General features: G+C 40.1%; 2 protein-coding genes across 3 annotated transcripts in view; one reads left to right on the top strand and one right to left on the bottom strand.

Moving 5' to 3' along the window:
- Window positions 1-6,432, top strand: part of rin1b (Ras and Rab interactor 1b) — a 32,146-nt gene extending 25,714 nt beyond the window's left edge. For both annotated transcript variants that reach the window (XM_051428909.1, XM_051428908.1), the window contains exons 11-12: window positions 295-464; window positions 4,460-6,432. In XM_051428909.1, the coding sequence (XP_051284869.1) occupies window positions 295-464; window positions 4,460-4,783 (494 nt within the window). In that variant the 3' untranslated portion in view covers window positions 4,784-6,432. The remainder of the gene's footprint in view (window positions 1-294; window positions 465-4,459) is intronic.
- Window positions 5,586-13,044, bottom strand: zgc:101810 (uncharacterized protein LOC493612 homolog). Its single transcript, XM_051428921.1, has 9 exons — window positions 12,867-13,044; window positions 11,792-11,902; window positions 9,855-10,013; window positions 9,450-9,579; window positions 9,179-9,315; window positions 8,937-9,086; window positions 8,713-8,858; window positions 8,433-8,565; window positions 5,586-7,595 (listed from the first exon to the last, which is right to left on the bottom strand). Exons 1-9 carry the CDS (start codon window positions 12,912-12,914, stop codon window positions 7,425-7,427), a joined length of 1,185 nt encoding a protein of 394 aa, XP_051284881.1. The 5' UTR covers window positions 12,915-13,044; the 3' UTR covers window positions 5,586-7,424.

Genomic DNA, 13,044 nt, shown 5'->3' with positions numbered 1-13,044 from the left:
TGTTCGGTGTAATCCGTTTTAACAATTTTCTTGGGTTAATGGTTTTACAGTGTATTACATTAGTTACTACTACTACTACTACTTGTAGTATTCGTTACCAGTACCTGCTCATAAATTACTAGATCCTTTTAAAAATGTTTACTTTTAATATTTGTAGCTACTAGAAGCTACGTAGTATGTGTGGCAAGATTTAATGAGATCTTTACCATTAGCATCTTTGTGAAGAATCTATGCTTTTTGTTTGTTTGTTTGTTTGTTTGTTTGTTTGTTTGTTTGTTTGTTATCTGGTTCCAGGTGGGTACTACCTGACCAGTGTGTATGCCAGCCTGTGCCTGATCCAGAGCCTGGACAGGGAGCAGCCGTTCCCAGGCTGCCTGACGCCGGAGGCCCAAGAGGCGCTGAAGGAGTGGAGCTGCAGACGGAGCCGAGAGGCCCAGAGACAGAAGGAGAACCAGCAGAGCCAGGTAGGTTCCAGATGTTTTCATTGTAGTAGTACAACACAGAAAGACTGGTTGTGTTACAGTATGTGTGGGTTTGTACAGTGATCTACGTTATAGCCATCACACATAGCTGCTGTGTGTGAAATTTTCTGATTGATGTGCAGACAATAAGAACTCCTACTAATTATGCAGTCAAACAATTCTATGGGATGTCCTCTACTGTACCATGTGAATGGTAAATTTAAGAAATTGAACTTTTCTTATGTTAGAATAAAGTATTTTTTAAGATTCTGGCAGTTTCATGGTTTATCATGGTACTTAATTAACTTTATATAGGTTTAAAGTGGTTTATTCTACTGTCAAGAGCACATAAAATATAAAAACATTTTAATATTATCATGTATGTACTGAAGGTTTGATTACTTTAGGGTTTTCTTGGCCCCACAAAATGATAGGAATCACAGTGTATGGAAATTAAAACTAGTGAAATTAGTGTATGGAAATTAAAACCAGTATAGTGGTGCATCTTGTATATCGCCCAGTACTACTCCACGTTGAACATAAAAGGCATGCCTAAAAAAATAAATGAAGGCACGTTGAATGTAATGGAAGGCATGTTATGCTATCGTGCTGTTGACAAAGTACCAAAATCACATATTTGTGGATAAAAAAGAAATTATCTTACACACAATAATAACAGAAACGTTCAAAAGTCAAAATAGAAATAGACATAAACAGAAGATTACTGTAAGGCTTTAGAAAAATCTTCCCTCTCTAGAAATTTCAAGTTTCTCTATAGCCAGAAATGACAAAAATCCATCCACCCGACTTTAATGGCTTGATCTATTAATGGATTTCCATGGCAGAACAATTTTATGTTTCGCTTGAAGTAAATAAAATATAACCCTCTCCAAATTTGTATTGTAAAATTTACAGTTTATTGGGATGCTTCTGAAAAGTCACAGTTTATTGCGTAGTGGAAGTTCCTCTTTTGCAGTAGACCAAGTTGTTATCATTTCCTTCCAATACTGTTGTATGGTTGGGCATTCCCAAAGGCAATGGAACAAGCTGCCTTTGAGTAAAACCGGAGTGCCTCGTCTCATTATCCATTTGTACTGAAACAATTTGAACCGACTGTTTATAGTGTGGAGTTGAGATTGTGACTTTGGATAACTATTGGTGCTTATTAGAACATTTGAAGAGAGGAAACATAGTCACATGGTAAGTGATGCTGGAGTGCCCAGAATTGCTTTCAGTTGGATGAATGTGGTTTAAAGGCTCTAAAATACAACCGCCGATAATGAAATGCGATTGTTGCAGCCAATTCTGATGTGAGTTGTTGTGGTGAGTGTAAATATAACTGTTGCTATGGGACCTGCTCATCTGAGAGTATAGGCAGGTAATCACAGTCACGTATCTTACAGAGGGAAGTCACAGGAGAACAACTGGAGGGACGCGTACGAGAGGGTCTTTGCTGGTCTTTGTCTTGTAGTATTTTTTATTTGTTTGTTTTCTTTCGCATTTATGAAATTTATTTTAAATCAGTATATAAATAAAGTATTACATTTTCAGACAGACTTCACTTTCGTACCACTTCGCATTGAAGATGCCTTCAAATTTCTTCAAGTGGCATTTTTTTGTTGTTTAATTGTGTCTACTGTGATAGACAACAGAGGTTCCCTCTTTATTCCAGATGTTGCACAGGTTATAAAATATCTGAACTGACCAAATTGTGTGTCTCTAACTACTTGCTCTAAGTTGTTTTTTCTTTGGATCCCCATTAATTGGTACCTTGGCAACAACTATTGGGGTCCTGGGGTTGTTGCATGCTTGCTTTGGGTGGAGGTTAGGTCAGCATTGGTTGGCACTTTGATAATATAGTGTCCAGGATTTAAATCTCTCACCTTCTGATGGACCAATTGAAGCTGGACTGTGGACAAATATAATCTGAAGTTGTCGTTTTAGCTAGTTAGCAACTAGTCAAAACTGTAATCTGGGAAATTTGGTCTAGAAATGTGTGATGCGTCTTCCTACAGCTTGGATTTTCTAATGTTCCTGGCTTTAGAATACTTGTCTGTTACTGACAACCTACCTGATATCCTGGACTTCAGTTTATATTAAGGCAGTTTCAAACAGGGGCGCCTGGATAGCTCACCTGGTAGAGCTGGCCTTACTAACTCTGACTTGTGGCTCTTTTGCTATCATTCCCCTTCTCTCTCTCCCCCCGTTGCTGTCACTCTTCAGTTGTCACTATTGATTAAAGGCAATAAAAGCCCTCACAAAAAATATTCAAAGAGTTTCAAACAGCCAACAAGAATCATCGGCTAACTGTTTCCAAATTCCTCGATTCAAACTTCAATCTGTTTTATGTCTTTCAAATGGCACAAAAGACACAAACAACAAACAAGGCGATAATCCATCTAAAGAGCTCAGACTTTACATTAATTTTACTGATGGCGATGCACGCTGAGCAACATCAGATTATCCTACATCTGTGACAATGGCAGGTGTGGTAGAACGCAACCCATATTTGATTAAAATTTGACCTCCGGTGTTACTGCTGCTGTTGGGGACGTTGAAGAGAGCGCTCGATTTTTCTAAAGGTCATGCTAAAGGTTAGGATTTTCAGTAGGTCATCCATTGAAATTCAGACAGCACACCTGGATTTCCCACCTTTGCGTGCAAACACGTTTTCAAATTCATTTGAGGGGATTAGTTTTTAGACATTTTTAGAGGTAATCCGCTGATCTGGGGCCACCAGCTTACGACAGGGTATGCACTAGTGCACACACACACACACTTTTACCCACACTCTCCTATTATCATTCTCCTGGCCCCAGATTGGTATAACGGTCCACCAGATGCCATGGAAAAAGGCATTGTCATCCACAACGTTTCTGTCTCGTCACGTGGTGCCTCTCTTGGCTTCAAATAGCCGATCTAACTCACCCGGCAGCCAGATTTTCCACTGACACAGGCGGGGATCAGTGAGCCAAGTGCTATGAAGAAGTGGGCGGTCAGATAACATGAAATTTATTGAGCTGCATCTACCCATCGAAGCAGGCAAACACAATATGCACACGGACAGCGAGGAGCTCAGTGACTCTGTAAGTTTTGATGATGGCAGACCTGTTGATTGTAATTGCTGGTGTGTGTCTTTCTTTTCTTTTTTTTAGAGCGTATTTGGCCACTTGTGCATCTGTATGTATGTTTGTGTGTGTTGGGAGGGAGGGGGGTGGGGGGGTGGGGGGGTAGTTGTGTGTACAGGTAGGATGTGTGATGTGTGATGTGTGTGTGGCAGAGAGGGGGATTCTCACTGGTTTCTCAAGGTTGGATGTTTGGTTAAATGATTATGTTCAGTATGTTTTCAATGTGTATGTGTGTGTGTGTTTTAGAGAGAGTTGTGAGGGCGTCTGTAGGTGGTTGAATCTGACATTATATAATAGCTTAGGTACAGCACAATTGCTGGTAAGTGTTTGAAGAGTGGCAATTGTTGAGATAGACTCGTTAGTTGTGTGTTTGATTGCTTTCTGTTCTTTTGAAAATGGCAAAAAGTTTCTGTTTGGATTGAAGTGCAGAGGGAAAACTTCACCAGAACCCCAAGGTAGAGCGAGCTTAATGGATTATATTTGATCAGTTTGGACGTGGACGTTCCCTAGTGGATTAATTCTGGGAGTTTGTCAATGAAGCTGTAACATGCAACAGAGAAAAGAGCAATTTTCACGAAGATGGTTTTCATATAAAGCTCTTGGATCAGCTGGTTGTGTGTGTGGGAAGTAGAAGCTTTGTTTCACAGAGAATTTCTTTTATCAACATCAGTTTGGCTCATTTATTGTAGTGGATTATAAGCTTGTGTGTTTGCACGGCTCTCACTCCTCCTCTGGCTCCCTCTCTCTCCTCCCCCTCTTTTGCCCTCACTCCATAAGCCTCTTGACCTCTGTTTTGCATGAATACAGTATATAGTCACTCTTTTTTCCCCCTCTTTCTCTCTTCTCCTCCCTCCCTCCCTCCCTCTCTAGAGGTGCGTTCGGATATTGTTCCAGGACGGGGAGCGGAGCGCCGTGCGGACGTTGCAGTGGAGAGCCGGGGAGACCAGCCAGGCCCTGGCGGAGCTGTGCGCCGCCACCTTCGGAGTGTCTGACCCGCAGCAATACACCCTGTACTGGCGCAGCGGCGGCGAGATGAGGGCCCTGCCGCCTCAGGCCCAGCCCCAGGACCTGGCCAGCCACAGTGAGGGAGGCCCCTCGCTCTCCTACCTGAGGACCGACCACGACTTCAGCAAGATGCGGCGGCTCACCAGAGGTGGCGCCGTGGACCTGAGCGAGTCGGTGTGTGAGGAGTGAGTGGGAGGGAAGGGGGGGGAGGAGGAGGAGGAGGAGGAGGAGGAGATGGATGGTTGCTCTCGCTTTCTCTCTCTTTCTCTCTCTTGTTCTGTCTCTTTCTCTCCGGCGGTGTGTTGTGTCTCGTCGTGGGTCAGGACTTGTTGTGAAAAACTACAGCCCTTCTCCAGACCAGGAGCAGACCTTAAACGGTAAACTCTTCCCTAAATGGACCAACATGCAGTGCACAGCAGGACCAACATAGGGACTGTTACCAAAAGTTGTACTATGTACCACTCAGTGTGGCTGCTGGTGTAAAGGAGTGTACTATTTGTGACATGGAAAATGTGTAATAAATGGATTTGGTTGTTATTTGAAACATGAACCCAGAGTTATACCATGAAGGGATTACATCATTAAAACGTGAGGAGGCTCAAATCCAAAGACAAATTCTGTGAGGCTACTGTTGCCTGGAAACAAAATCACTTCCTGTACGCACACGAGAAGGCAAGTTGTCCACCGTGGTGATGTAACCCTTTCACAGTATAGTTCTGGGCAAATCTAAAAGACACTTGGATGTTTTATTACTTCACTTTTATGTGTAAAAGTCTGCAGATCTTCGAATGGAACCATGTTGTTAAAGGGTTTGGGGATGCAAACCTTTCTGTGCCCCCCTGGAATACAGTTTGACAAAAAGGTGAGATGTGTTATAGCCAAGACCAAACCTCAATACCAAAGTGACAAAAAAAGAATAAAGATAAAGAGAGGCCATTTTGTGATACAACAGGTGTTTACTCTGAAAGAAATCAGGTTTACAAGCTCGAAGGAAGCTTTAAATCAGCTGTTTATTTTTAGAATCACCCACAGAGACAATTTTTATTTTTGCTTTTTGAGAAAAAGCGCAGACTCTCCTCCTTGCTTGTGTATTCTATTAAGTGTTTTTGGCAGGTGGAGTAATGAGCGAGTAGGAGGGAAGTGATAGAAAAGCATCAGCTCTCTGTTTTTAAAACCATGTGAGAAAAAAAAACCCTAACACATCACATCGACACACCGAGACAACCTGCAACAGATTTACTGAATGACTTGCGAATGTATTAAAATCTTTTTTGCGTGTCAAAGTTTAATCCTTTTACAACTGCAGTCATTTCACGTTTCAATCCACTGCTTTTGAGTTCTACTGTTTCTCTTGGCCGTACTGTAAAATACCACTGCGTTACAACCTGGACTGACAGGACAGTCAGACCAATAAACCAGGACCTCACGGTGACTGGTCGAATGTAAATGTAAAAGTCACCAGCTTCTGGTGACCCCTGCTGCAAGTCATCACTATCAACTGACTGTTCAACTCAGTGTCATGATCGATTATCATATTGTGTATTTAAAACTAACTTTTAATTGTTCAATTTGTTGGGTAGATATCAAACCTAAGTATGGATTTTCAACATATCTGGAGTTTTTAATCAGCTGAGGAGGTTCATTTTGAGAACTATGATGTGCTTTGAACATTATTGCATGCTTTTTCATTTAACGTGAAGGTTCTGCGAATGTGGTGTGTGTGTGCGTGAAGCATGTGTTCATTGTGAGAGCTCACTATTTCTTTTCAGTGTAAAAACACATTACTGTATTTTGTCAGGTAACTCAGTATCGCAATAAAAAATTGCAATATCTGTTCACAGTGTTGTTACATCCAGATTTGTGTTGTAGTGGGATGTTGTGATTTGATGTCTTAAACAAATATAACCACCAGAGGGCAGCAAATTACACCATTTAACGCCTGACTTTAAACTACCAGCACCCTCAAAGGGGTCGTTTATTCAGTGTTTATGGTTTCTAATGTTGATGTCTTAAAGGATTTGATATTTTTGATTTAAAACAGATCTTAGAAAGATGACACAGTGAAAAATGCCCATACATTTGACAAATGAAATATTAGGAATGATTTTGATAGACAAAAAATATAAAACTACAATGTTCCTGAAGTCTTGTTTGACAGGTTTAACATTTTAAACATTTCACATTTTCTACATCAGTCAGTTATTAACATAACTTTCTTATAATTACCAGTAGCCTTTACAAATAACCAGGGCACAATATGGGTTTAAATATGGGCTTGACATGTTTAATCCAAATGTTACACTAGAACCTTGTGAGCTTTGCATCAGTTTGAATCAAGACCCAGTTTAAATGACAATGTAAAATATATATAAAAGAGGCTATGAATGTTTCAGGTATCTATATACTGTATCGGTTCAGTGTGGCCCAAATATATTTATGGTAAAATAATGCAAAATACATTTCTTCCTCAAATGCCTCTCCTCTCTTTCCACGGCTCGTTCATTAGCCTGAAGTGCTGCTCAGTTTATTGTCAGTTTTTGTAACAAGTGGATACCTGAGACTTCTATTGTGTTGTCTGTCCTGATATTGTTTCTCTGTTATGAAAATTCACCTTAGCAGGGATTAAGGCTACAACCAACAATTATTGCAATGAATTGTTTAGTCTATAAAGTGTCAGAAAATAGTGAAAGAAAATGCCCATTAATGTTCTATCACTATAGCAGGAATGAAGGAGTGCTATGTTTTAATCCATGCCAGTCTGAGAGGTGAGAAGTTGATATAAAAATGTAAATGTTTGGAGTAACGTTGTTTTCCTTTATACATTTTATTTTTATCTGATTTCACCTCCCAGCTTTTGCAGTACTCCCAGGCCTTTTTCCTCATACTCTGCTCTGCTCAGCCAGAAGGAGTCCTTGTCTTTCATGATGTTGGCCAGCACCGCGCCGCCCATGAAAACCATGTGTTTACGCCTGGGAGGGTCCTCGATGCGGATCTTAAACTTCTACACAGACGAAGAAAAAGGAGAGAAGAGGTCATTAAGACACAGTGCTCTACCTGTACATGTACATACATCCCCTCTTTTATGCTCTGTGTCTAAAACTGTTGTTACAACGGCAGTAGAAAATCTTAATAATAATCATATTTTCAATATTATAATTATAATAACATTGGATTTACAATAACAAAAAGTAAAAACTGTAATAATTCACAATATAATAATCCAAATTTAGTCTTTTCTGGTTCTCCATTCAAAAAGGAAACTGGCAGTTCACTCTTGCCTTTGGAAACAACAGTAACAAAACCATTTAAGCTCAAGATCCACTGACATTCACTCTAACCCTTCATCCTAATGAACATTTGATACAGCTGAAAGCTCCAAAAGCTGAGAATGTCTTGTCAACTGCTGTTTCCAAGGTCATGAACTAACTGTCAAGATTAACTTTTAAGGCAACATTAAAGGAAAATCCTAAAAGTGCTCAGAATAATAGTAAGTGTGAAAATCAACAGTTTTCATAAAACTGAGCAAACTCCATCCACTGATGAAGCCTGTATTCATATGGTTGAAAGCTCCGGAACAAGATTATTTGACACTTGCAATTATTATTATGACAAAAAGTAAAAAAAAAAGCTATTATATCAGTGCCATGTAACATTTAATAAATGAATGGAAAGTGCATCATGTTAACATTGAGGCTTATGCTACAGATTATGTTGTTGTTCCCTTTATGGATTATGATTTATGCAAAAGTATTAAAGAGAATCAATGGTTGTATAACACCTGTACTGCTGTTTTCACACTTCAGTAAAGCTGAAATTTTGTGGATATTTAAGTTCTTACTGATAGTTTCTTAGTGTCTCCGTCCAGCACCCTCTCCAGGTAGAGCTGCTTGATCTCCCGTTCTAGTCTGGATGGAAGTCCGGGGTACATGGTGGTCCCTCCTGACAGAACAATGTGCTTATAGAAGTCTGCCCTGCACAGGAAAACAGATGGTAGATTGGAAAAAATACATGCTTTATTTGTCTGCATCCCTTATATGCGAGATAAAATGTACTGTGCCTTTTATTTTTATGTTAATACAGCAGCTGTAGGGCATTAGTAAAGACAGCAGTGAGGAAACCTGAGGTCAATGTCTGCAGCCTGGATGGTGTTAAACAGCAGCTCAGCCACTCCTGCTCCCTCCACGTTGATGAGATGGGGCTGGAAGAGAGCTTCAGGGGCCCCAAACCTCTCTCCACCCACATTCACCTGCCGGCCATCAGGGAGCTGCAGTGGAGAAAGGAAACCATAAGAAAAAGCTACTTTTATTTATCTAATTTTCTGTGATTTTGTTCTTCAACGTACCGTAAACGACTCCACCAAGTAGGTGGTCTCTGTGGCCAGGCGCTGCTCCTGGTCGATGTTGTATCCCACATAGCAGAGCTTCTCCTTCAACATACGCACAGTCTCAAAGTCGGCCGTGTGGTTGAAGGCGTAACCGCGGAGAAGCAGGAGCTGATGGCAGAGAGGTAAAAGGTAACTTTATATATGATGTTTGATTTTTTTTTAGTGTCCCAAACACTGAACTGAGCGTCTCCATGGCTCACCTTAATGAGGTAGCGTGTGATGTCACGTCCTGCAATGTCCAGCCTGCGTGTGAGGTGGGGTAAAGAAAAGCCCTCATACACCGGACAGATGTGGGTGACACCATCCCCAGAGTCGACGACCACGCCGGTCAGCAAACCTGTAGACGGGATCAATTCCCAAAAGAGGAAGGTCAGACTGAAAGGAAAAGTTGGAAATTTGATTTCTTGTGTCTTTAAGCACTGAAACCCAGTAGTTGGACATATTAATTTACTTAACTTTATAAAGTCTTACCCTGAGCATACAGAGTGAGCACAGCCTGAATTGCCACGTAAATGCCGTGGAACTGGTACTTCTCAAACATGACCTCTGCGATCTTCTCCCTGTTCTTGGTGGGGTTCATGGGCGGCTCAGTCAGGAGGATCTTAAAGAAGTAAATACAAAAGTGAGGATAATAATACATTAATAATGAAGGAATAAAGAACATACAGATCTCTGTTTTAGTATTTTATCAATTTGTTTTTGTTACTTCATGTGATGTTACAATCATTTCATATGTCACTGAGCTTTATTTTGAAGGGTAAACACTTAACATAACAGGTGCTCACAACATTTAGCCTCCTGCAACTTGCCTCTTTATATGTGCACTGAACAAAATACAAACCCATACAGCACAACATCTGCCCAGCTGTGTTCTACCTTGCACTCTGATGGGTCGATGTTCAGGCGCTCTGGCCCGAAGGTGTAGTCCCACAGGTGGAGCATGTCCTCCCAGCTGCGCACCATGCCGTTCTCCATGGGGTAGGACACCTCCAGCATGGAGCGACATTCGCTGGCCTCGTCACCCACCATCAGGTCCTGGCGGGTGAGAACAGGAGGAGATCAGCATTAGTAGAGGCCGACTTTAAAGGGATGAGAGCTGACCTTTCTGTCAAGTGTCTGTCGGTTTATGTTATGAATAAATACAGGATAAGGACTGGAAGGGGTTTTTCTAGTGGAAAGGGGGGAGCATGCCCTTTCTCTATTTTATCTTTTTTTTCAACAGTGTTTTTGAGTGAAGTGTCTTAAAATGTTTGCTTTTTTGCATATAATAAAGATAACATAATGCAATGTGGCAAACAATCAGAAAGGATGAGGACTGGGTGTTGTTTCTAAAATGTCAATACTGCCAATATGATACCTAGAATAATCCTTATTGTTATATCATTTTGACACAGATACCAATACTTTTTACAATACCATAGTGGAATATATACATCAGTGTTTATTATTGTCTTAGTACAAGATCTTTGTCAACTGGTAATATATTATTAGAACTTTTAATAGACACATTTAAAAAATGGAGGGTGTATTTTACAAGAGAGAAAGACAATTATCTTGGGAGGCTTGGTGTCTTTACAATGTTGGTAACAATACCTTCACGATTAGTTTTTTTGTGGCTGTGCCCACTGCACTGCAGTGAGGATTACACGGGTAAAGGTCAGAAAGATCTGTGCGACCTCAGGTTACGTGAGCATATGAACTTAACTGTGTCTTAGGAAGCTAACGAGGGTACAGCTCTAAGACAGTTTGATACTATGAGCTGAGGGGTAAGAAGCGCTGAAGGGGAAGAGGTAGGTCAGGTGTTTAATGAGCTGAAGTCTTACAGTGTGTGTCTAGACTTCATTCCCTTTTCTTTAAATAGAAAACATCTACATACAGACAGCGGTAGAAGAAGTATTCAGTTTAACAGTAAAATTTACTCGAAGTATCTGAAGTAAAATTCATTCTGCAGTAAAATGGTCTCTGTCAGTGTTTTACTATTATATTTGATGTTTTTGGATGACTGGTGCATTAAGGTTGGGCACAGCTTAACTACTTTATATACTGTTGTGTATGTTAATCTACAGTAAAGCATCATATTCTATAAGATTATCATATATTAGTGTAGCTGTCCTGTGAGAACCACGTATCTCTAACAAGTCAACTTTTCATGAGCTCAGAAAAACAGCCTGTCTTCAGCTTTGTGATGATACATTTTCTTTTACATTTTAAAGTAGTTTATTGAGCTTAATAAGTAGGAGAATTTTCTCAACCCATGAAGTAACACTTCATCCATCAGTTTATCAAAAATCTAAAAATTTTAAATCATCAAATTTGGAGATATAGGCCTATATAGTTTTCATTGGCTAAATTATAATCTATATACTAACTCAAGCTATCAGACAAATGAATTGGAGTAAAAGTACCATATTTGCCTTTGAGATGTCGAGGAGTAGAAGTATAAAGTTGCCTAAAGTGCAAATACTCAAGTAAAGTTCAAGTACCTTGAATTTGTACTTAATACAGTAACTAGTTACATTCCAGCTCTGCACATAGATACAGTTTTTTTCATAAGAGGAAGTGGGAAAGTTGGTGACTCTGTAAGTAAATCCAGGTTTTATTGACACATAGTTTCACCCCTTTTGTTATCCATGTTACTGTCATTTATCTCAAGCCAAACCACAGCAGACTGGATGGGAAAATATGCATGAAAATTCTTCTTTTCATGTTTTATTGTATTGAATTGTTGACCACAACCTGTCGGGCTGGTTTCAGCTGCCAGTTTCAGAACAAAAAGAACAACGAGCAGGTTGTCTTTTAATTCTGAACCTCACCTTTATCTCAATGTTGCCCACTTTGGTGTTCGATCTTATGATTGGTCGACCCACCATGGCGGGGAAGATGTGATCAGGGAAGTTGGATCCAGCAAAGCCACACTTGACAAACTGTAGAGGGATATGAGAATGAAACATACAGAGACATTTATTTTTGTGTGTGTGAAAATTAAATTCTCATTTTTGTATGTTGACTGAAACTGAAAGTTTGTTCCTTCAGCCCCTAAATCATTGCTGTACATTAACTACCCTATGAATAATTTCCATTCATAAATCAGTTAATCATAAATTCCGTTTAATCTGGCATGAGGCTTAATCTACATCCAGGAAACTGTGTCACAGTTATTATAATTATTATTGTAAAACATTTACCAGATTTTCTAATTTTTAATCAGACAATGCAATTGCAATTTAATTCCAATTCTAAAAGAATGTGAAATAATTAATTTGGCAAGCATGGGGAGATTAAATACGTTGCTACACTGCCTTTATATGGCCTGCAATTCACTGCAGACTATCTGCTTCTCTGCCTGTCATGACTACACCTCATACTGTAGTGCCTCAACTTGTCTCTGTGGCCATAGACACATTCCTTAGCCTGGAGGGGTGCAAACACATTCCAGGCAAAAATAGGATAGAACCAGTTTGTGCCTGGACATCAACATTTAAATGACACAATACAATATTATTTTAGCACAACTCAGATCTACTCTTCCTGCTTTTCATCCAATTGGTGCTCAGTTTAAGGCATCACAACCATTTATGGCAGTGTGTGAGTGTGTGTGCACATTAGAGGCAGAGTGACATGTCCAGACAGATATGGAATCAGGCTGCAGTATGCACACAGATTCACACCCTACAGATGTTAATCACTACACGATCCAGAAGCAAACTTATACCCCCTTAAAATAAAAACACAGATGTTTGCATCCAAAACTCTTGAAGATAAACTGTCTGAATACAAGCTAAAATGCTAGAAAATAAGAAAGAAAACATAAGAAGCAATACGCAGTGCTGTTAATAGGCTGTCAAGCTCCTGTGTGTTACAATAAAGACACCTTAGACTATGACTTACCCCTGTCCCATTGTCACAGACCACCACTTTTCTACCCTCGCTGTCCATGCCTAACCAAATACTACAACAACTCAAGATACTCCCTCCTGTCAGGACAGGGGTCTGACTAACAAATAACCAATTCTCATGAATTCAGCAGTGACTACAACGGACAGGTAAGCAGAAGTCTTCTTCCTTT

Source organism: Dicentrarchus labrax, unplaced genomic scaffold, assembly GCF_905237075.1.
Source record: "Dicentrarchus labrax unplaced genomic scaffold, dlabrax2021, whole genome shotgun sequence".
NCBI classification, from domain to species: domain Eukaryota; kingdom Metazoa; phylum Chordata; class Actinopteri; family Moronidae; genus Dicentrarchus; species Dicentrarchus labrax.
Note: the sequence above shows the minus strand (reverse complement) of the source record. Positions and strands in the feature narration are given on the sequence as shown.